Source organism: Mustela lutreola, chromosome 4 (genome assembly GCF_030435805.1).
Source record: "Mustela lutreola isolate mMusLut2 chromosome 4, mMusLut2.pri, whole genome shotgun sequence".
Lineage (NCBI taxonomy): Eukaryota > Metazoa > Chordata > Mammalia > Carnivora > Mustelidae > Mustela > Mustela lutreola.
In genome coordinates, this window is record NC_081293.1 from 120,101,687 (window position 1) to 120,127,595 (window position 25,909).

At 36.1% G+C, this 25,909-nt stretch overlaps 1 protein-coding gene across 1 annotated transcript in view; it reads right to left on the reverse strand.

Moving 5' to 3' along the window:
- Positions 1-25,909, reverse strand: part of SEMA3C (semaphorin 3C) — a 176,589-nt gene that overhangs the window by 23,103 nt on the left and 127,577 nt on the right. The window contains exon 13 of the mRNA XM_059170961.1: positions 1,853-1,941. Coding sequence (XP_059026944.1) covers positions 1,853-1,941 — 89 coding nt within the window. The remainder of the gene's footprint in view (positions 1-1,852; positions 1,942-25,909) is intronic.

Below are 25,909 nucleotides of genomic sequence, written 5' to 3' on the forward strand. Positions count from 1 at the left end.
GCATCTTGATCATTTATATGCTTATAAATTCAGTAATTTTGGTGAATATGGGAACCTATATTAAGAAGTCAATATATCCTGAGTTCACTCAACTAAGCAAAGCAACTGACTAAACCAGCAACAGTCTGCTCCTGGGAGGCCTGAAGTGCTAACTTTATTCAGTTAAAGGCTGACTCTGGTCTTTGGATGTCCATGGACCGTTTGTTTGTTTTGGTTTGTTGCTGTTTATCATGTTACATCATAAACTTAAATCTTCAATCCAGCTAGATTTGGAGGGGATTAAGGAAAATATGAACCCACAGGACTGCAATGAGATCACAGAAATTATAGGATATTTTGAGCAGATGTGGGTGAAGGGGTGCTCACCTAAGCTACAGAAAGAAGAGCCTAGTAGTTAAGATAAAACAGGAGTCAGATTTATTAGATTTGTCCACAGTCGGCAATGGTGATCTTCTTGCTGGTCTCGCCATTCTTGGACCCAAAGCTCTTCCGCAATATTCCTGCCCTCCCTCACCTTGCCAAAGACCACATGTTTGCCATCCAACCACTCAGTCTTGGCAGTGCTCATGAAAACTGGAAACCGTTTGTGTTGGGTCCAGCATTTGCCATAGATGAGGTGCCAGGACCCATGGGCTTCAGATGAAATTCTCATCATCAGCTTTCTCCCCATTGATCGACTTGCAGCCAGTGCCACGATGGCCCGTGAAATCACTACCTTGGCCCTGAAATCCTGGAAAAACCCTGTAAAGCGGGGATTTTTATTACTAAATCTTTTCTCCCTAGTGCTAAGAGCATGAAAGTTCTCTGCTGTCTTTGGAATTTTGGAAACAGCTTGAAGGAGACAAACCCCAGGGCTCACTGTCCAAGGTGATGTCAAAGACCCATGGGTGCTGACCAAGGGCGGGCCATGCTGGTGGCTCTGGGGTGGCGGCATCTTTGCGTGGGCCATTTCTCTTGATTGATTTAGTTGGAAATAGTAGTCTGCAATAGGATTGATTCCATGCCAAAGTATCTTTGCAACCCTAACAGCTTCTCTGGCTGTGTTTATCCATCTTTCCAAATGTTTATCAGAGAAATCACCTGAACTACAATGATTTACATCTTAAGGAGAGAAGGGACACCACAGATCTGCTCTCCCAAGTCACAGATCCAGAAAGAATATGCACTCTGCCCAGAGCAGGTGATGTCTTACAGGACTGAACTTCCCACTGTGTGCCTTTTTGTTGATGTCGTGTATTGTTTTTCTTTCTTCTTCTTTTCCTTAAGCCGAAATTTAAGAACAAAGAGAGTAATAATGAAATCTCAAGTTCAGCAGAACATGAAGCTTTGAGCGATCAAGAGACGACGTTTGTTTTATGTAACTTGAATGTCATTTGAGTTGAAAGCCATAAAATAAGAGGAAACAAAGCAGTTTTCTTAAAATTCCTGGATAAAAAAAATATGAGAAAGTTTATCTAACAATCAATAATGTAAGGCACTTGGATTTTAGTGGCTTGTGAAGCAAATGATAAAAGCCCTTTGCTGGCAAATCTTTTCGACCTTGACCACAACAACTCATTTATAAAAGTAATGATGACCAAAATTCCTTGAGTTGTGATAATAGTTGAAAAAGCGAATCTTTTAATGTTAAGATAACTTGAAATGCAAAAGAAAAAAGAAAAACAACAAAAAAAAACCTTCAGAAAAATATTTGTTCTATATTTCTCAGTTTATCTGGTGTTTCCTAACCTCAAAAACTTATGATATTTATTTGATCCTTTATCAAATATTTTTTTTCCTCCCAAGTGGCCCTAAGATGAAAGAATTCCATCCATCATGTATGTACTGAGATGAACAGAAGAGATGCTCAAACCTTAAAGACTTCCAGCTCCTCCAGAATGAGCTCACCCCTGGCAGAGCTGTTAGAGGGAAGAACCACCACCTTCTGCACAGTGCCTCGATCTAAACCAAAGGAAAACAAAACAAAACAATGAGATGCAGGAAAGAAAGACTTTAAACGTAAGACCACTGACTTAGCATTTAGAATATTATTTATGTAATTACTGAGTCATCAAAAAGAGGCTGTATATATTGAGCCATCCAAACAAATCTCATTTATGTAAATGAATATTGAAATTGACTCAAAATGAACCAATATGGACATCTGACATTCTGTACATATTTGGTATAGTCATAGCTATGAGAAAGAAGAGAATGCCCAAATGCCTTATTAAATCAAAAGTTCTATTTCTGAACCAAGTGTGTATTTTTCAAATATTAACACATAATTTTATGTTTGGCCTTTAAGAATATTACTTAAAATCTCTTATATGACTTTATAAACTTTATAAAGTGACACTCCCATGTTTTGTTAACCTTGACACATAATGATTTATCTGAGAAAAAAGATTATTATAAATGAGTTATTATGATAATATTATGAACAATAGTCCTAGAAATTTACATTTAATCTGTAGTTGTGAGATATTTCAGACACACACAATTCAAAATAATTTTCAGAGCAGAAACGTAACTGTGGTCTCATATCAGATGTGGACACCTATTCATAGAATAATTCTACTATTTTCACACATACACAAATTCAGGTAATGTTTTTGGATATTCTTAAAAATCAGGGGAAAATATGAAATTAGATGGTTCAAATAAACTTAAGCAAATAAAAAATTTACTCATAGTTCCAATGAGATTGCCAAAAATAGACATGCCCAATAAATGTAATACATGCAGAAAATGTTACTTATGTCAATATTTTTAGTTAAGATAGTTTCATACATCACATATAATTTTCTACTTCTAAGCATAAAATTTTGCCACACTACCAATCACATACATTTTAGGTTTAAAGGAAACTAGTTGAGATTCAGCAATGTGCGGTTAAAGCAAATTTGTAAATTATTTGATAAAGTAAGAATATATTTCCTCACCAAAATATGTTTCTATTATAATAATTAATGAGCTCTAGCTTAAGTATCAAGTCATTATTTTTAACTATGAGTGTGTAACTATGGGTATATAATTTAGAAAGATGAATTATCATCAACAGATATTGGAACATTTCTAAATTCTGTCAATAAGAGTTCATTTGAGGGGCGCCTGGGTGGCTCAGTCAGTTAAGCAATGGACTCTTGATTTCCACTCAGGTCATGATCTCGGGGTCCTGAGATGAAGCCCCAATCAGATCTCCACCATGGACATGGAACCTGCTTGTAATCCCGCCCCCCCACTCCCAGAAAGAGTTCATTTGAACTGAGTCTTACAAGGCTAAATTTATAACTAGGAGCCATTTTGTGATAAACACCATAATTTCCAAATCCCACATCTGAAACTGGCCTGTATTCCACAAGCAGAACTATCTCTGACATAAAAGATCCCATTTGAGGGGACCCTGGGTGGTTCAGTCAGTTAAGCAACAGACACTTGATTTCTGCTCAGGTCATGATCTCGTGGTCCTGAGATGGAGCCCCACTCAGGTTCTATGCTGGTCATGGAGACTTCTTAGGATTCTCTCATCCTTTCCCCCTGCCCCTACCCCCTACCCATCTCAATTGCTCTAAAAAAAGAAAAAAAAATCCTATTTCACATTTACATTTTCTATCTTACCAGCCTAATTGAAAGATTCAAAATAATTTTTTTTTTTTTAAGTAACTTCTATACCCAACGTGGGGCTCAAACTCACAACCACAAGATCAAGAGTCAGATGGTCTTCTAACTGAACCAGTCAGGTGTACCTCAAAATAATTCTTAATATAAAAAAGAAACTCTACTTCATAGTGTTTTCAGCTAAAAAATTAAAACCCACTAAATAATAAAATGTACAGAAGAACAAGATAAAGGGATTTTGCCAGAACAACCCCCGAACCCTGTAAGGATACAAATTATGTGTGCCTGATCTTAGAAGTTTCAAACTATATTCTGTAATTTAAAATTCATTTCTTATGCCATATTCAAAGATAAATAAAAATCTCAAAGCCTTGAAAGCTCTAGGTATAACTAAAATGCTTTGAAATTTCTCTGTTTTACTGATCAGCTTCCTTAGAATCAGCCCTGATAACAATTTGTACTATTTTTCTTGGAAGATAAGTAATGCATGTATAAGTTTGAAGGGAAAACACATTTGGGGATCTTGTGCAGAGACATGTCACAATTAAAATGGATGAATGTGGTTGCAGGTGTCTCCCAGTTTCTATTAACAATTCATCACCAAGAACCTTGGAAACTTCTGAGGGAATAAAATATACCAAAATCCCTAAAATGAAAGCTTTGAAATTATAGTAGCTAGGGCAGGATTTGTGTAGTATTGTGTATGTGTGTGTGAGTGCATGCATGTATGTGTGTGTGTGTGTAGGAGAGAGAGAGTGTGTAAAGAATGAGGGTGTAAAAACCATCCTTATTTTAGGTCATAAACATTATACTCTTTTTTCTTTTTTTTAAGAGGTCACAATAGAGTTTTATGGTTCCCTGCTGCAGTTTGTAAGGATCACTGTCATTCTCTGTCACAACAGTGACCCTCTTTCTTGAGCGAAGACTGAGCAGAAACTGTATATAACCATAGTCCCAAATAAAACTTCAAGAAAGGGAATCTTGACTACAGGGATTCCCAAAGATAAAACTATCAGCTTTGAGAAAAATTAAGTATTCTGAAATGAGATAACTGGCTCCTGTTTTTAACCTAAGGTTTTAACTTAACTATGTGAGCAATATTTTACACAAATCATTATTTCTTTTGAAAGAAGCCACAACAAACACACTTTATGCATGCCATTTATAAAATATTACCCCAAATGCAGCTATAAAAATGGGCTAATAAAAAGATAATGAAATATTTGCTTTTGACTCATTTGCAATAAAAGCAAAAACACCACTTTTATATATTGCTTGTCTTCCTATGCGAGTTATTTTTTGTTTTGCTGGTAATGATGAGTAGATTCCCTTTTATTTTATGACCCTTAAAGTTAAAAATATATTCTTATACCAAGTAGAACTGAATGTCAATTTATCTGAAACTCTTGCAAAAATATAAGTAACTTTAAGTATTGGTAACATTTCTAGTTGAAAATCAAGTTTAGGGGCGCCTGGGTGGCTCAGTGGGTTAAAGCCTCTGCCTTCAGCTCAGGTCATGATCTCAGGGTCCAGGGATCAAGCTTGCTTCCTCCTCTCTGCCTGTTTCTCTGCCTGCTTGTGATCTCTGTCTGTCATATAAATAAATAAAATCTTAAAAAAAAAAAAAAAGAAAATCAAGTTTAAATAAAATCATAGAAATGCAAGATCCCCAGAGAGAAACACATAATTATTGAATGCCTACTATGTGCCTCATTCTATCATAAAAATGCATTATTTAATTCTGACTTTCAAGAAAATAGATATCCATTTTAATCCCTTTACTGTTCCATGTGTAGGCATGGACTGGTACTTTATGAGCTAGTATTTCTGCAGAGTTCTTCATTATGCTGGTTCAATTTTCATCATTGCATTACAAATGAATATATTTGTTCTTTTTAGAATTCCACATATTAAAGTTTTTATATGAATAAATTAGAATAGTCATTCAAATGTGTGGATTCAAATATGAATATAATAGTTTTAAATCTTTGTGGAGTTGTTAGTCATCAGTTTTAACAATGGTTAATTTAGGTTTTATGAGACCTTGAATTTATGTAATTTGGGAAGCCTTTTTTAGGGGAAATAATTCATAAATACAAAAACAGAGTTGTGTCTTCTCCCAAACAATTGCAAATGAGGAACTCTCAATTTTGTGCTAAGACCACCTCTAATAATTAGACTAGTTTCCTGGATTAAAAAAAAAAAAGAAAATTGTTTATAAAACTGGACAACATATTCTTTATATTGAAGAATCTCTATTGAACAAATCTCATCTATAATATCACTACAATTTTATTGCCCAAGATCATCTTTCACAAGTCAGCAAAAGGTTGAAAAATGTCTTCTTCAGTTAAATCTACCTCTCTGTTGCTTTTATTGATTGGTCTTTCTTCTATAGCATGAAGAATATACTCAGTCTTCTTTTTACATCCATCTATATTTATCTTCATAATCTCTTCCTGTGGTCTAAGCATCAGCACTCTCTTCAAGTGTATTTATTAAAATTCAAAACCAAACCCTTTTGCCTGCCCAGCTCTGGACACTGCACTGTTTGGCATTATCCTATTTAAAATATGAACAGAATTGTAGATGGTTATGCTGTTATTTTACCAAATGACAGACCTCACTGAAACTGGACTATTTAAAAGGCACAGCAATAATTCTAGGTAGTTGACCTCGTACATGTCAGAATGGCTAAAATCAAAAACACAAGAAACAAGTGTTGGCAAGCACATGGAAAAAAACAAACCCTCGTGCAGTTGGCGGGAATGCAAACTGATGCAGTCACTGTGGAAAATAGTAGGGAGGTTTCCCAAAAAGTTAAAAATAAAACCACCCTATGATCCAGCAATCACACTACTGGACATTTATCCAAAAAAATACAAAAACACTAATTCAAAGAGATACATGCACCCCTGTGTTTATTACAGCATTGTTTATAATAGTTCAATTATGGAAGCAGCCCAAGTGTCCATCCACTGATGAGTGGATAAAGATGAGGTGGTGTGTATATACAATGGAATATTATTCAGCCATAAAAGGGAATGAAATCTTGCCATGTGCGACCACATAGATGGAGCTAGAGAGTATGACTCTAAGCAAAACATGTCAGTCAAAGACAAGTACTGCATGATTTCACTCATATGGGGAATTTAAGAAACAAAACAAATGAGCAAAGGGGGAAAAAAGGAGAGAGACAAACCAAAAAAACAAACTCTTCATTATAGAGAACAAACTGATGGCTACCAGAGGGGAGATGGGCACAGGGATAATTGAAAGAGGGGATGGGAATTAAAGAACATACTTATCATGATGAGCACCACTCTGAGTAATGCACAGAATTACTGAATACTATACTATATTATACATCTGGGACTAATATAACCCTGTATGTTAGCTATGCTGGAGTTAAAATTAAAAGCTTACTGAAAAAATATAGTTCTAGTAATAGATCAACAACTTAGGTCAGGATTTCTAGTCCTTGGGGCTGCAGAAACAAATATCCTAACTCTAGTGTACACCATTTACAAAGCTCTACTCTGGATGTCTTTATATTTCTGCTTTTGTTATAAACTGCCCGATTCCCACAAACTCCAGTTCAGAGTCTTAAGACATAGGTTTAATCTGGCCCAATCTAATCATGGCTAAGGCACAGCATAAACTAGGACTTGGAGACCAGTCAGTCACCAGTCTGTAAGTGTCATTTCAATCAGTTGACAGAGCCAATTACAGTTTGCTGCAGCTCCCTAAGCAGGCCCATGCTAATAGAATAGTTATTCTCAAAATGCAGTCATGGTGGACATGTATAGCTTCGTTTCCAAGACATACAAATCCTTCAGTTCCCCATATAGAAAATACTTCTGAGGTATCCCTGGGTTGTATCATTCACTACTAAGTAATTAAGTTGACTTGCATTGTCTCCCACCCATCTTCACTCACTGATTCAACAAGGAATTACTGAGTGCCTTCAGTGTGCAGGCACTGTATCTGGTATGGATGCAAAAATAAATAGGCACAGCCCTCAAAAGAGTTGACAGTCTAAAATTTGTGTTTTTTTGAGTAGTGCTTTCCCATTAAAATGTTAGTCATTGAAAGATACACATTCCGGAATGTCCATAAAACTCCCAATTACTTATGTCTACATAAAGCAATCTCTGTACCTTTTAGTTTTGAAGATGATAATGTAGTTACCAAATGTCTTCTTTCTGACGGTAGTGAGACTGGCATTCCTTGAACGTACTCAAAACATAAATCCTTTTTATTGTTTTGTAGAATTGGGGGTATTGCATTTATCTCCTTGGGATAAGCTCCATTCCTACAATATATTTACAGTGAAGCAAAGTATCCTTCTTTCTCCCCCAAGCCTGTTTGCTTGAGTGTAAATATACATAATAATTACCCTATTGTAATGGATATCTGTTCCTAAGGCTTACCCAGAATCACACCCCCTTCTTTGGGTCATAACACCCTGAGACAATAAGCACTTAAGGAATGTGTCTCTCTTTTCCAGCTCCAGGGAGATGCCATGACTTAGGCCTGTCCAATAAGTGTATCCCTTTGCCCTGGTGATTCATGCAAGAATGGGCCCAGAAACAAGTCAGGACTCAGGCTTCCCTGGGAATTAGGTATTTGGGAGTCTCTTTTTTTCTGAGATCAAGGTGATTAAAGACTTGTAAATCTGGAGGTGCAAATCTGGAGGTGCAGGACCGTCCTTCCTACCACATGCAGAGACTCCCTTTGAGAATAAATAACACAGAGGAAAGCAGAGCTGAAAGACAGTGAGATAAATTCCTGACAACATCATTTTTGTACAAATTCAGCTATGTCTGAGGCTGCCTCCTGCATTTCCCAGTTGAACATACACACAGAACGTTATTTTTATAAAACTAGATTAAGAAGGTGTGTCCTCACTTTCAGTAGAAAGAGTTCTGACAAATAAAAACTAGATGAATAATATGTGGAATTTGCTTAGCTTAATGTCTGGTACATAGTATACCTTCAATAAATACAAGTTTTTTTTTTTTTAATAGCTTAACCACCTACAAAAATTTTGACATTACTGGAATCATCTTTTTTCTGAACTCCAATTTTCTCATCTACAAGATATAGAAAATAGTCATATCTTGAGCATATTGAAGCACTGTGACATGAACCAAGCAGGACAAATAATTTTCATGATATAAACCTATATGCAAAGATAACACAGTTGACTCACCAACCTACATTAGTCACTTTTATTTTCTTTTGTTTCATTGAATCATTAAAGAAAATTCCCCAGAAAGCTTCTTTCCTTCCTTTTACATTTTAGACCACCTAGGATTTTTTTTTTTTCTAATTCAAGTAATCACAGCAATACTATCCTTAAACCTTTCCACTGTCTCCAGACAAAAGAATGATTTGAATTTATAGCAAGTAAATGTTGGCTGCCTCAAACAGGTGATCAAACATAGCTCATCACCCACCAGTTCATTGGAATAGTCATTTGTGTTATCTATCAGCTGAGTTTCACTTAAACTATAATCCTTAGGGTGTTTCACTGAAAGTTGCTGTACCAAACTGTCTGCTTCACTGGTCACCTGAAGACTTGGGGGAACACTGCCTCCTTAATCAGTTCTCCTGTCAGAGCCCTTCCCCCACTGCTAATCTGTAAAGATTTTCTAGTCAGGGTTGGCTTTGTGGTGTTAAGACCTGTGTAATCACACAAGTTCCCGTAGTCAGAGGTCCATGCTTGGTTTCATGTTCTGTGGTTACCTCCTGGAAGTTCATAATAACTTTAAGCATTTTCAATTTGTACCAGACTCTGCAAATTACGTTGTCAACCTGATTCTAAGTTTTGGTGATTAATGGCAATTTCTACTATCTAAGGAGCAGTCTTACTCAATTTCGTCAAGACAAACATACAAATCACAAAGTCATATACTCAACACATTCTTCTTTCTCCTCTGTCTTCACGTCAACCTAAGCAGCACTAAGTATGACTTCCATGGCAAATTATTGCAGGAAAATCAGTAGTAGTATTTATTCATAAAATTAGTATTATAAAAGATAAAATCAGTATATTTATTAAATGACAATTCTTCCTTCATCTTGATTTTCTGAGCCAATTTATTAAAGTAAAGAAACATAATTAAAATGGAAAAAAAAAAAAAAAAACCCCAAACCAAAAACCCCTGCAATAACTCTGCATGACAAATGAAAGCTTTATAGATAAACAAGGGACGGATGGCTGGACATTCTACATGATAAGTTTCTAAAAGTAGATCTTACCAGTTGGCTGCCTTGTTTCATGTTAGTTAAAATATGTATTCAAAATAGATTTCTTCCTGTTAGTTTATCAAACTGCACATATGAGCTACATTCTCTTAAAAGTTTTTTTTTTAGAAATTTGAGAACAAAACTGAATCATAAATTTATAATCTTTATTAATAGTTTACCAAATGTACCTTTAAAAGGCAGCAATTCTATTTATGAATGTTCTCCTTTTAAAAACAACAACAACAAAAGAAACTTTTCTAAAGTAGGTCACCACAGTTTCTCACACTATGCAGAACTTTTCACACTAAATAGATAATTTAAGTGCCCTGATGTCGACAACTTTTGGCGGCACCCTTAGGGCAGTTAGAGCCCCATTTGTCCATCAAAGTCATCTCAATGTCTCTATTTGAGGGGAGGCCCTTAGGAAGGCAGTATCAACAAGTGCTATCTATTCAGGATCTCCTGAAGTGTGATGGTGTTAAAAAGTTTGTAGGATAGAAGAATAAATGAAACAAGATGGGATTGGGAGGGAGACAAACCATAAGTGACTCTTAATCTCACAAAACAAACTGAGGGTTGCCGGGGGGAGGGGGTTGGGGAGAAGGGGGTGGGATTATGGACATTGGGGAGGGTATGTGATTTGGTGAGTGCTGTGAAGTGTGTAAACCTGGTGATTCACAGACCTGGGGATAAAAATATATGTTTATAAAAAATATATGTTTATAAAAAATAAAAAATTTAAAAAAAAAAAAAAGTTTGTAGGATCAAGTCAATTTGGATAGTACTAGGTTTACCTAGGTTAAAGAGGTTTCTTTGCTATTTGCTGAAGAACCTTTTAGAGTTGTTGAAATACTTTTCTGCTTTGTGAAGAAAATATAGAATTCAGCGACTTTCATGTTTATTTCCTGATACCATTAATTTCATTTCACTCCCAAGGACCTACCATCCATGTCCATTTAGAGACCGTGTTCTATTTGACAAATAGTTTCTCAAAATGTGGTATTCAAACTTTCACTCAAAACCACCTAGGGAGTTTCCTAGACAATTTGGGTGTTGGTTCCCATGTCAGACCACAAACTTAAAATTCTTAGAAGGGTTAATTTTAAAGAAACTTTACAGAAGAAATATGTATCTCCTCATACGTTTGAGTATTGCAGAAGATGAACAATACAATTCTTTGTAAACTGTATTGTGTCTTGGTAGTAGTCTGTATTTGTCAAAGAACAAACTCAAAATTAGTTTTTTTTATGTCTATTAATTTTAAATTTTTCTTTCTGCTTAAATTTAGCTAAAATAATATATTTTCTACTAATATATAAAATCAGTGACTTATTTGGAATGTACTAAAATACTCTGGGAGATTCTCCAAGCAAAACTGTAATAAAAAGTTTCAGACATTTTGAAAATTATATAATTATATATGTAAATATATATATGATTTGTATATAAGCAGTGTATTTATGAAAAAGTACCTATATTTTTAAAGTGTATATATATATGAAATTATAAAAATACCCACTTAATCTGCAAATCTTAAAATAATGACAAAACCTAGAGTTGGCATGGACATAAACAAACTGCTGCTTTCAAACACTTGGTGGAAAGTGCATTCCAAAACATCTTTCTGGAGGGCAATGTGGCAGTTGGCCATGATGAGGTAGCTAATACCTGAACAGTCTTCCTGCAGTAAACAACTATAAAACTGACAAACTACATGAGGTAATTCTTTCTAGGTAAGGGATAATAGCACATGACTAAAAGAAGAAAAACTCACAAGATAATCTACATGATCACCCCAACTTTCAATTGTTTGGGAACAATTTCCCAAAAGAGATGTAAAGACTCCAAGTAGCGCATGGTGGTCTCACTGAGATGAGGAGACAGATGTGAGAATCTGGGACAACAGAAGCAAATTAATTCTGTGTCACAAGGCATCAGAGAGAGAAAGCTGTGCAGAAAAGGGATTCCAGAAGAAGTCCAGGTGGAACTCTCCTGTGAGTCTGCTGCTGATTCCTGGGATATTTATTTGCAGAGCAGGACTACCCAGGGCTTAACCAATTACAGTTACTAATGGGATAGATAAATGATAGTTTCAGCAGTTCTAGGGAAGAGCAATCCTAGGTGAAGTGGGAGTTCTGGCTCAACCAGAGTACACACATCTCATTCACACGTTGTTAAAACTTCTGGCATACAGCTGTCATGAAAAGCCTGAGCCTATAAGAGCGCCACATTTTAGAGTAGGAATTAACTTTAGGGCTGTCCTAACAAAACTTGTAATCAAGACCAGATAAGACATATGAGGGGTTTGGAGTTTGAGTTCCTGCCAAATTAGAGTGACTTACCTTGAACAGAAGATTTTTAACAAAGAGTAAGACAAGTCTGAACATATTATACATGATTGTCCAATAACTGCCTGCTATAACAAGAATGAACACTCTTCAGGGGAAGATAACAGAACATAAAGCCAAGATATTATCTGTAATATCCAGTATTCAATAACAACAAAAATTATTATACATAGAGAGAAAGAGATTGTGAGAAAATGTGGCTAATAATCAAGAAGAAAAGGGAGTTCACATGATCCAGATGTTAAACTTTGCAAGTGAAAACTTTAAAGTAGCTATTATAGCTACATAAATATGTTGAAAATATTGAAGAGAAATTCAGAAATGAGAGGAAGACATGGTCTTACTGAATTAATAGATAGAAAAACTCAGCAAAGAAATAAAAATTATATAAAACTAAATGGACAGATGACAACTATAGTATAATAACTAAAATAAAATTTCAACTCGATAGACTTAGTAGATGACTAGGGTTGAAAGAAGAGAGTCTATGACTTGAAGCCAGATCAACAGAAATTACCTACTTGCAAAAAATACTGAAGAAAGTGAATAGAATCTTTCAGGCATGTGTGATATTATCAAATAGGCTAATATATGTGCAAGTAGAGCTCTGAAAGGAGAACAGGGAGATATTGGAGAAGAAACATACGAGAAGAAATAACGGCTGAAAATTTTCCAAATTTGATTAAAAATATTATATTGCACATCTAGGCATGCAGTAAGACCCAAGCTGAAGAGAGACAAAAAAAAGCCACCCCAGGCACATTATATTTAAATTGTTGACAACAAAAGCTATAGAAAACAAACTTAGGGGGGAAAAAAAAACACACCAGAAAATAGAGAACAAGGGCTATCATTACTGATGACATTTTATTAGAAATAATGGAGGCCAGAAGATAATGGGATGACACTTAATTGCCGAAAGGAAAAAACAAACAAACAAACAAACAATAAAAAGGAGTTAACCAAGCATTCCAAAGCCAGTGAAAATATTCTTTAAAAATGAAGATGAAATCAGCCATTCTTTAGATAAATAAAATCTGGGAAAAGTTATCTCCTACAGATCTCCTGTATTTGAAGAAATGCTGAAGACCGTATTTTAGTCTAAATGTAAATAATTCAAAATGGAAACTCAGGTTTATAGGAAGAACAAAGAGAACCAGATATGACCCTCTTCCTTGCTGTCCTGATTGAGGTGCAAATATCTTTTCGAATGTTAACAGGACAATAGTTCATAGAAGAACAAAACTGATTCCTGCTCCCTGCTAAGGAGAATAGAGCCCAAGACTCCAAAGAAAGAAGCTAGAGCCCTAGTCAAACCTCATCTAAAGCTACCTACCCTACCACTGTTTTTCAGCTCTGTGAACCAATAAATCTCTACTAACAAGCAAACAATATTTCTTAGACTCTTAAGGGCCAGTAAAATAAATACCCCTCTCTCCCTCAAAAAGCCAAGCACAGCCATTTGTGATATCTTTAGGAGTGAAAAGATAATCAGTATTTATAGCATGATTCCTCTATATCAGCATGAGATTGTAAGGACCTGTTTAGCCGGAGGTTTCCATCAAGGTTAAAACAATAACGCTGTTTAACCCTTAAACTATCCCTGCTCCCCTTCTTCCAGGGGACTTACTTAAAAACAAGTCCCGGAAACCAACCCCAGGTAACAAAGCCCAGATACAAGGGTGGGTCAGGCCAGGTGGAGACATCTGATCAGTGGGGGGTTGCACACTGTCTCCCTAGCTACCAAGGACTATGGGCCTCGCCCTTTGAGAGTGTTTTGGGCGCCAATTCTAACCAAGGTGATAGGCTGGGTCAAAGGTCTACTATAGGGTAAATTGTAATTCAGTTGGTTACCTAGCATCACTGTGCAGCTTTCTCTGTGTGTTACAATTTCTTTGGCCGCCTGTGCGTGGCCAGGCTCAACTGCATGGCCTTTGCCCTTAAAAGCTAGTCTGTCAAACAGAGAAGGGTCACCCTCTCTGTAAGAGGCGCGGTCCTGGCCTATCAGTTTGTTTCTTGATGCTTGGTGTGAAATAAAGCTTTGCTTGACCTTCACTTTTTATCAGTCTCGCTCCTTTAATCATGGACCCATTTTTGGGGGGCATAACAGAGATTACACTCTATTTTTAATGGAGGCCCATTATCTTTTTTCTGCAAGTCTAATTTAAAAAATAATTTTGTTTTGTTTTGTTTTTGTGTTTTAAGTTCCTTTAGTGGTAAAATCTGTCCTGACTTGAACTAATTTGGTCCCAAAACCTGACCTGCACTTACTTAAGGCTACTTATGGTTTTTTATTTATTATACTTGGTTTGAAGATTTCTGTCTCACTGCAGAAATAGCACTAGGTATTTCACTGGGTGTGGTCCAAGGTTCTGCAAGCCACTTTACCTAATATATAGGCACAAATTACCTTTTTCTATTCAAATACTTTCAAAGGCTGAAATACATTTGGTTTCAAATAGGGAATATAAACCAAGATGGCTTTTCTTTCTTTTTTCTTTTTTTGTTCATCTCTTTCTTGATTAAAAAAATAAGCATACGTAAGTTGAGCAGTTAAAAAATAATTTCAGAGATATAATTAGGTAAAGCTGTAGACTGAAATTATGTTCTAGTTGTTACTAAAATGATAAAGGAGAATGTAAATATTCCAAAGCAGACCTAAGTAGAGCTGCTCTAGTAATTCAGGACACTGCTCCTGAGATCACCTAATATCAGTTACATTAGAAGGGATACGACCAGTTTGCACTGTTCACCCACAGGCTGAACAATGTGTAACTGAGCTCTTAGAGGGTTGTCTTTTTGCAATGAGCTCACAGGAGTGGGTAAGCCTTACTGGTAACAACCCCCTTAATGGCAGTTCCTGCCTCACTATTGAAAAAGAACATACACCGGCTTCCACCAAGATGCTTAGTGTCCTCTCTTTCCACTGTATCCATTCTGGTTTTACACTTGTAACTGGGATCAATTTGAGCAAACCTACCTGTTATAATCCGTTTTATTTCTCTATAAAATGTGGATATACCTTATACACTTGACAAAGCTGTTCAAGATCAAAGGAGAGAGCCCGTGTGAACTTCCTCTGTAAACTCTACAGAGAATGTAACTAATTTTACTCTCCAAGGCCTGAAATTATCTTTCTTTATTCCCACTCTTTGTTTCATGTTGTTTACTTTTCTCATATAACTAGTGTTTTTACTCTTATCTATAATTTTGAGACAAAAGAAATGTCTCCTAGGTGACCAGCAGATTTACCTACCACCTGGAGTTAGGGTTTCTTCTCGCTCTGCTTTTTCTAATGTAGCGCACTCAAAGGTAATACTGAAATAATTATATGCCTCTTTCCTTCGACAAGGATATTAAGTCTATGAGAGGAGAGGCATTTTCGTATTTTGTTCATTGCTTATGTCTAGTGGATAGGATAGCATCAGGATTCATAATAGGAATTCAAGGATATCTATGTGTATACATATATATTTGTATATTTATATTCATAGACATACATGATTGGTTTCAATAAATATATATCTACTATGTAGATACAAGTACCTGCTGAATATTTACTGACTTCTAGGCAGTAGCTTCAGGGTTTTACATATATCATCTCATTCAATCTTTGAAATATGTTCAAAAAGTAGATACGATTACGACTAAGGTTTAGAGACGCTATATAATTTGCTTGAGGTCATTACAAGGACAAGAGATAGAGGACAGGATTTAAACCTATATCCTTTGAAATCAAAGCCTGTTCCTTAATTCTTAGTCTAGAATCATCCAAGTGACCTGGGGCACAACGGCAGACAGAAATGCAGATAAAAATTAAATTAAATGTCCTTATAACCTGCAGCCCTTTGACAAATACTTGAGATTATAAAGTTCCTCCAGGAAACCCGAGCTGGTTTTTAAGTTTAATGCTTTGTTTGAGGGAAAACAACCTTAGCCTGACAATAGCAAGTCCTCCATATCCCAGAATCTTCTTTAGCATATGAAAGTCCTTTAGGAACTTCCCTTAGTTTTACTTCCTCCAACCCTAAAGTATAGAATCAGCTGCCCCTCCCAATCCTGAGGCAGTGCTCCTTCTGCTCACAGGTTCTGTCCCTGTGTTTTAATAAAACCACATTTTTGCATGGAAGACGTCTCAAGAATTCTTTCTTGGCCAGTGGCTGCAGACCCCAAGAATACTACTCAAAACAACAACAAAAAAACCCAACCAACCAACCAAACAAAAACACGTCAGAAGGATAACTTATTATACTTGTTGTAACAAGTTGTTCTGTGTTTAACAAGGTTTTAGAAAAATCCCAACCAAAATTAGATTTGGTCATTATGAGGAAAATCTCTGGAGATTCTCATTTGCCATATCATGCTGCCATATGTGGATCTATAGTATCAAGGGTACATGTGTGCTCACATCCATTACTGCTGGTTCAAGGGCCAGAATTACACATTTAGGTAATTGATTGAAAAGTAGTGTTCAATCAAACACTACTTCAAATCGGGCAAAGCTGAAAGAGAAATCTTAATGCCAACAATTTTATGAAATTAGCAGTTGTGTAAGAAGTACTAAATCACCAGTTTTGGCTAGGTTGAGGCTTACCATAAAACCAGAAAGCAGAAAAATGTACCATTTTTTAAAAATTTGACTTACTTATTCCACTAAGGTGTGTGATCTCATGAAAAATACTTGCTATAGCCAATGTATCAAAATATGTTTAATAAGTTTACAATATAATATGCTTGCTTGTTCTGATTCTAGAAACTAATATTCTTTGTGAGGGTTAGAAAAATAAAAATTGTCCTTTAGTATTAGACCATGTGATAACCCAACAACATCTGCTATTATTATAGTTTCCTAGTGATACAACTAAAGAATACTGAAGTAGGGTCTCAGAAATCACTAAAATTAACATTTGAGGATGTTGTCAACTGCTAAAACATACACATCACATTTTAGTATCTCTATTGCATTACATCACGAGTAATTCATTTACATTTAACTTAAAGCAAATAGACTTACTTTGAACAATGCAGGTGTACCTTCTATGTTCACCTAAATTTCCAACTAAATTTCCAAAGATGCAAAATGGCGGCTAACTCTTTCTATTTAACCCTTCAACATCTGGGGAAAGAATTACTCATCCGAGAGTAATAAAATTTATAGTCATTAATTAACCTACTTTCCTGCACCGTTTGGACTGGAAGATAGGCCGTTTCGTATTCATTGTCAAAGTTTAAACTGCTTATGGATGCTCTGTGACCTGGAGCACAAACGTAAATTTCTGGGTGCTCAGGTACAGAGAGGAGCTTTCCCCTCTTCATTGGGTCATCTCTCAAGCTATTGTTTACTTGCCCTGCTAACCTCTCCCTACTTCCTCCTGTCCACATTTCATTCTTTTCAACTGGAATGGCCATTCCCTTCTCAAACCTTGCTAGTATGAAAGGAGATAGGGTAATGTGGAAAGGAATGGATGCTTAGGTCCCTCAGACACAGCCCAGCTGCACCTCTGATGCTCTCCACTACAGCTTCTTTCCTGACGGCTGCTCTCTTTGTTCCAGGCTGCCATTATGCTACTTCCTCCTCTTTGCTTAACTCTCATGATCGCTCCTTCTCCATTTCCTTGGTAAACTCTCTTTATTTTCCTAAGTTTAAATGAGCTCCCCAGAGTTAAATTCTTATCTGAATAGGCTCCTAGTGGGGCCTCTGGAATTGTCATGGATTCAGCTAACACCTATATTGCTGTGACTACCGTATCTACATCTCTAGCACAGCCCTCTCTGCTGAAGTATATTTCCAACAACACTCTCTGACTGATTCTTCTGATGGTCCACCAAATCTTTAACTCAGCGTGGGACTGACTTGGGTTTGAATTTAATTACTGTTTCCAATGGCATCACAACCCTAGGAAAGCCATTTAACCTCTCAAAGCTTCAGTTAACGTAACTATAAAATGAGGGTACTGATTCTAACTCATAGGGTCATTGTGAGATTTTGATAAGGTAATGTATTTTCAGTGATGAACTCAGTCTCTGATGGAGAACAGGTCACAGGAAAGTGTAGGTGTGCCGTTCAAAAAGGAATTCATTACTTTCCAAATCTGGTTGGTGATTCCATATTCCCTTGACCAGTGAATAGTACATCTTCCCATCTATTTGCCAAGTTACAATAAACACTCTATTATAGTCTATAAAACACTCTAAACACAGTTTTCACTGTTCCACCTTTCCCAAATCAATCAGTTACCATAAAGTCCTTACCTCTTCCAAAATATCTCTTAAATCCAGTAATCCCTCTCAACCTTCAACTTCTAACACCTGTCTTAATTTACGCTCTCATCCTCTCTTGCCTATAATAAGAAGTCTCCTAACTGGTTTCCTTTTCTCTGTCTAAATGAATGCTCCACATGCTTGCCAAAGTGATTTATTTACTATGTTTACAGGCAGCAGCTGACCCATTCTTAGGTGCCCCTACTGATCATGTCTTTGTATATCCTCTCCCCTTGAGTGTAGGTGGAATGTGTGTGTTACTTCCAATCAAGGGAAAAATGCTAAATTGATAGCATGTCAATCCCATGACTATGCCACATTATATGAAATCCCATTTTAGCAGACTGAAGGGAAAGACTGCTAATTTTGAAGGAGCAAACAACTAGGATTTGAATGACCAACAGAGATCCACGTGGGAAGGAACAGCTATGGCCTCATTTCTGCATCAAAACTAAAGAATTTAATTTTTTCCAAAAATCATGAGTTTGGAAGAGACGCTGGAACTCCAGAAAGCAATGCAGCCTGGCTTACATCTTGCAGACTTGTGAAACCCTGAGCAGAGACTCCAGCTAAGTGTTCATCTATAGAAACTGAAATAACAAGTGTGTATAGTTTTAGGCCACTAATCTTTTGGTAATTTGCTAAGCAGCATCAGAAAGCTATCTCAAATGTGCATCAGGCAGCCACTTCCTTCCTGGACTCTACAGATCCTTACATTACAGATCTTAACACACAGATCTTAACATAACAGATCTTAACAAATCTCCTCATCACAAGGTCTATAACAAAGTCTGCCATGTAAGGTGACAAATCCACAGGTTCCAGATACCAAAATGGAATCTTTGGGGGGTTATTATTCTACCTGCTACAGGACTGAAAGCAGAAAATAGCATACAACTAAGTAAAACATTTATGACTTTAGTACCACAGAATCACCTCAGAAAATCCAATTTCAAATTTTTTTATTCCAATTTACACTGTATTTCATATTCTAAAATGAAACCTTTCTTTCCATTTTCTACAAAAATTAGATTCTTCTCCATTCAATAAAAAATGACAAAAACAAAAACTTGTAAAGCTGGCTTTCCACAGAAACCACCCCCACAACTGAGACCTAGCTATAGACCTCCTTTGGGTAATCACATTAAGAAGGCTTGGCCTTACTGAGTCTAAGGCTGTGAATTCTTCTCCTAGAGACAAAAGCTGCCAAGTCTGCCTCAGAGGAACTTGGCAGCACATTAAGAACAAAAACATAGGGTGGTTATTTCTTCTTAATACACAGACAAAAGATTTTAAATTGCCTTTGTGCTAGGAAATTTTTTACATCATTTATGACTAAAGGGTTAAATAAAGGCAACATACAAGAATGAGGTTTGGCTATAGTTGTTTTCAGGTCATCTAGGAAAATATCAGTGATTAAATAGTAAAAGAGTCGGTGTCACAGAGCAAATCATCACCATCTCTCCTGTTGAGAGGCACTGTCTCCTTTCATGATATTCTGAAATCTTCCAAATACATCAATTGAATATGCAGAATCCATTTTAATTAAGTAATAGAACCATGCCAAAGAGATTTGCATGTGTTTTTGGTGAGTTCGTAAGACATACTGAAGACAGATATAAGCCCCATTAAAAATAAAATTGGAAATGCACAAAGATTTACTGATATATCAAAAATAAAGGTGAAAACCTACTCCATTTTTACAACCTCTCCTCTCCCCCAAAATATAATCTCCTTCCTTCCTGAATATATGGTAACTGACATGAAAAGATATCAGATTCACAGGTTAAATTCTAGCAGAGTTGAGTTAATTCACACACAAATCCAGTCTGTTTCAAGTCTTTTCTGTCACCTTGTAAGATATATCTTGTTCATGTGTAAGACTTGGTGACAACATGTGGGTGGCAAAAGCAAGTGATGTCACTCAAACAAAACAATCTGATGCTGATGTTGAGTGTCAGCATGTCAATGACATCGTCCTGACTTAGATGGATAAAGCATTTATTTCCCAGTCAAGTGAGAAAATATAGATGAAATGATCTTAACTTCATAAAAGGTAAATAATATAAAGTGGTGATGGTCAATGAGGTAGTAATATGAAGAGAATAAATGCTCGGGGTGTAAAAACAGTAAGAGTTGATATTCTAGTTGTATCGTACACCAAATATCTACGTGAACTTAACTCATCTGAGCTTCTGTCCAAACATGATGGAGGATAAGTACAAATCATTCTCTTATTCGTTCAAATAATATCTGTTGACTGGCAACTCTGAGTGATGCACTATTCTAAGTACGGAAGATACAGCAATAGCAATGAATAAATCCAACAAATGTGCTGCCCATCCGCACCCTCCCCCCCCCCCCCCCGCCCCATGGAGTATGCATGCTCACAGTTCTCACAGAGTAATGATAAGGGCCAGATGAGAGTCAATAACATGTCTGGCAAAGGTAAGTACTGTAAATAAATGTAATTAGCATCATTATAATAGAAATAAGATATTTCAAAAATGTGAAAAAGTATACTTTTTGCATAATAAGAATACTGAATAAACAAATGGGTTATTCAGGTAAACTAAGAACACTAAAATTTACGCAATCATTACATGAGATTTTGTATGTTGTCTTTAAAAGAATATCTCTGAAGAGTAGCTTAAAGAAAAATAAATCTGCTTTTTGGCATAAAAATTTTCAGCAATTGGCCATGTATGTATTTTTAATAAGCTCTCTTTTGGAAGTAAATTTTAAATGAGAACATTATCTCTGGATTAGCAATCACTCTATGGGCTAGGTTCCTTTCTCTCTCTCTCTCTCCCTCTCTCCACATATACCCCTTTTGCTAGTCTTCTACACGAATCAAGCAGTCATCACACCATGATTTATCTTCTCCTGTCAATTCAGCCATCATTCCACTCTGTTCCATTAGTTTTTCCTGCTGTGAAAATCCCAGTAGAATCCTTGGTAAACTCTCAGAAGTTTCCAGATTCTGCTTTGGAAAGCAGTGAACCACAATGTTATTAAAAACCAGTGACTTATAAAGGGATTTGTTCCTTCCTCCTAAGCAAAGGGGAAGTCTAGACATTATCCTCAGAGTGACATTCAGGCCCAGCTTCCATCTGATGGGAGTCTTTTCTGAGCTCAAAAGCACTGACTGCTCCAGCTATTAAATTTTACATGGAGTATTTTAGGGAGCCCTTTAAAAATCAAAATGCCTGGCTCTGCGGTTCACTAAGTGTGCCATTCCAAGAGATGTGACTGCCAAAACTGCGTCGTTATTATGAAGGTAGTTATCCTGTAATGCTGCAAGGCAAACATATTAAGGCTTTAGTCACATATGTGGCACACACTTCAAAACTCCACACTTTCAAAGGACTTACTGAAGCCAACATTCCAACTTAGTACTCATCCAGTGAAACGGAAGCTAATAAGAAGCATGCAACAGTACATACTATATAAGCACCTTGGCAGAGCACCACATGTATCGACCTTACATTAAAAAATCATAATGGCATTAAACCATTCCAATGATCCAATGGAATTAAATCATCCCAAACCGCTAACACCCATTCACAAGAAAACTATCGTTCTTTCATCAGAAACCGCATGTCATTCTGATTCATATATAGTGATAAAAATATGAATTTGATAGAATGTGTCTAAACCTGACCCGGACACTTAAATATTTTCATAACTCCAGAGGCAAAAGGAAAACAGGCAAAAATGTCTTCACTGTGCAACACAGTCAGCTCTGAACAAATGGCCTGGATGTAAGCAGTAGGTGGCAAAGTTAAAATAGAAACGTTAATCCTATGAGAGCTCTGGCCTGCTGTTTTACAGCCTTTCCTAAAGATTAAGAAAAAAAGGAGGCAGGGGAGTGAGGATCACACAAATACCCAGCACTAATACCAAGCACAGCACCAATACCAAGAACTAAAAACACAAAACAAAGCAACACACACTACAAAACATCAGCAAATGCTACCGAATAAAACGAAACACTGACTGGAAAATACATTTTTTGTTTTTCAACATGAGATCTTTTTTAGAGGGTCATAGCAGGAATGAATGGGAATGTAATAAAGTTAATTTCTAGTTTAAGTTTTAATAGAACAGCAGAATATTTTTTACTCAAGATAAAAGGAGAAATATTTATTTTGGGCAACATTATGAATTCCTGTTTATATCTACATATTAGAAAATAGCTTCTTCAAGAAGTCTTCATTTTTCTAAAATTACCCAACTATCAGACAAAACAACGTCAGCAAACTTTTTTCTCTAAAAGGCCAAGTAACAAATATTTTAGACTCTGGGAGCTAAACAGTCTCTGTGGCAATTACTCAACCTGGCACTGTAGCACAAAAGCAGCCCCAGACAAAATGTAAAAGAATGAATGTGGCCATATTCTAATAAAACTTTATTTATGGATATGATAATCTCCAAATCTTGTTATTTTCAGTGCTCATGAAATATTGTTCTTTTTATCCCCAATCATTTAAAAGTATAAAACCACATTCTTAGTTTATGTACCATACATGCAGTGGGCTAGATTTGGTCCAGGTTGTAGTTTGCTAACTCCTAGGTTAGACATTAATAATGCAAACTCTAGGAAATAAAACATAAGAAGACAAAGCTCAGATTATCTTTCTTTCTTCCTTTCTTTCTTCTCTTTCATCTTTCTTACTTCCCCCTTTTTTTTTATTTATTTATTATCTATCTATCTATGTATCATCTGTCTACCTTTGCATCTGGCAATACACAAAGTATAAGGAAATAGTACCGGGAGAGTGGAGGGTCAGACTACCAGCCTCTTAAATTCAGCTGGTATCACAGTCCACTGTAAGGGGCTAACTATAATGGTTTGCAGGCATTGGGCCTATGTAACTACCGTGGAGATTCTGAGCGCTACAAAACTGTTCATAATATTCAAAGTGAATACAGTTACATGACATCTTATTTGCATTCCAATTAGCTGTCATGTAAGTTGTTTGTTTTATTTTTTTATTTTTATTTTACTTACTTTTTGTTATTCTTTTTTGTTTGTTTTTTAATGACATCTTCTTTGACAACTAATGTCTTCATTGAATTCTTACGATATTTCCAAATGGTAAAGAGAGAAGGAAGTGATGAGAGAAGCTTGCCTCATGGCAAGGGCTGGAACATTATTATTTACTTATAACAGCTGAAAAGCTGTTTTTAACTGTACAGGGAAGCTTCCCTAATGAGTGCCAGATTCCTCTGGCAGTGAGGAATTTGGTAACACCATGACATATTATGCCCTTCTTAAGACATTTAGATACATAGTGCTAAGAAATTCTTGGGAGCGGTGACCTGTAATTCTCCCAAGCTCCATTTCAGAAAAGGCAATTCTATTCACTTTTAGTAGCTAATAAGCACAAGGAACCCTCTTTTGAAGAAATTTCACCAGCAATACAAGAACTACTTGGGCAGCAAATATTTTATACCAATATACTGGCTGTTAGAGTTTCAGGTAAACGGAAATCCCTGCTTTTAAATTCTTGTACAGTCTGATATGACCATGAGGATAAGATTCAATGGTTCAGTTAGTTAGCGTCTCTTCACAAAGATGCTGTTGGTGGGGGGATTGTCATAGTATGTACTTTCCTATTAGAATCGAGTCTTTCAGAGACTCATGTGGCTTTGTAAGCAGTCATTAAGGAAGCTTCCCAGTACAGTTAAAAACATATGCCTAAATACTGTTTTTCAAAATGACACAAATATTTAAATACCAACACAAAAAGTCTATGTAAAGGTGCCAGATACTTATAGGGTAAGAAAAGCCAAAGAATTTATGCATAAGTATGTGTCTTACTGCCTTCTATCTGAATAAACACTGCCACACAGTTTATAAAGACTTGAAAATTCCATCCACTAAATCTACATATTTTATGCAAACCTTCATGAGACACCACACGACGATGACATCAGAGTTCACATTTAACACAAGTTCCAAAAGGAGAAAGCAAGCAAGCAAGCTTGCTTTTTATGAGTAATATGAGATATTAGGGGAAAGTATGACTCTAAAATTACTACTTCACTTCAGGAATTTTTTTAAAAATGCAATCTCCATGCCAGATAATCCCAGCCAAGGCTAAGAGCAACTCTTCGAAGTCATCCATATGGAGGTTATATCTTTGGAGAACACAGTTTATATGCAAAATGAAGATGAGCTTTTGCAAACAGTTATGAATTCATTTCATTATATGAATAGCAATGGATATAATCATGATTTTCAATTCATCTTGACAAATATTTATTGAGCTTACCAGACATGGTGATATGCCTACAGAGAAATTACATATCATGAAGAAATTGAATGTTGAAAGGAGCATGTAGTAAAAATACATAATATGGGAGACTGGATTAAGCACTGGTTCTAAAGTCTTGGAAGTGGATAAACTGAGTTTGAAGCATGATGTTTGAAATATTAAGGAGTTCACAAATTTTGTTACCTAAAAGTAAGATGTAAATCAACAACACAGATGTTAGCAGGGATGTGGAGAAAAAGGAACACTCAGAGCACTGTTAGGTGAGAATGCACTCTGATGCAACCACTGTGGAAAACAGTGTGATGTTTCCTCAAAAAGTTAAAAATAGAACACCTTATGATCTAACAATTGCACTAGAGGGTATTTACCAAAAGAATATAAAAACACTAATTCAAAGGAATATATGCACCGCTATATTTATAGCAACATTATTCACAATAGCCAAGATATGGAAGCAGCCCAACTGTGCATTGATTTATGAATGGATAGAGAAGAGATGGTACATATACCATGGAATATTACTCAGCTATAAAAAAGGATGCAATCCTGCCATTTGCAATGATGTGTATGGAGCTAGGGTATAACGCTAGGTGAAGTAAGTCAGACAGAGAAAGACAAATACCATATAATTTCATTCATATGTGGAATGTAAGAAACAAAACAAAAAAGCAAATGAACGAGAGAGAGAGAGAGAATCAAAGCAAGAAACAGACGTTTAGTTATAGAGAATAATCTGATGGTTACCAGTGGAGAGGTAGGTGGGGGACGGGGATTAAAGTATGCACTTGTGATGAGCACAGGGTGATGTGTGGAAGTATTGAGTCACTCTGTTATACACCTGAAACTAACACCATTAACTAACTGGAATTAAAATTAAAACTTTGAAAAAATGTTTTAAATAGTAAAATAAAATACAAAAAAAACAAGTAAGATGTAAATGCAAATATTGAATTCAGGAAATGACAACAATTAGGGATGTGGGATTTGTCTGTACATCACAGATAATTAAAACCAAATAAATAGGTGAGATGGCCAAAGAATATGTAAAAACAGGAGGACTGTGGACAGAATCTCAGGGGATACCTATGCTGACAAGCAGGAGGAAGCTGGGCTGATGAGAGAAACTGAGAAGGAAATTACATTACTTGTGTCTGAAGTAAC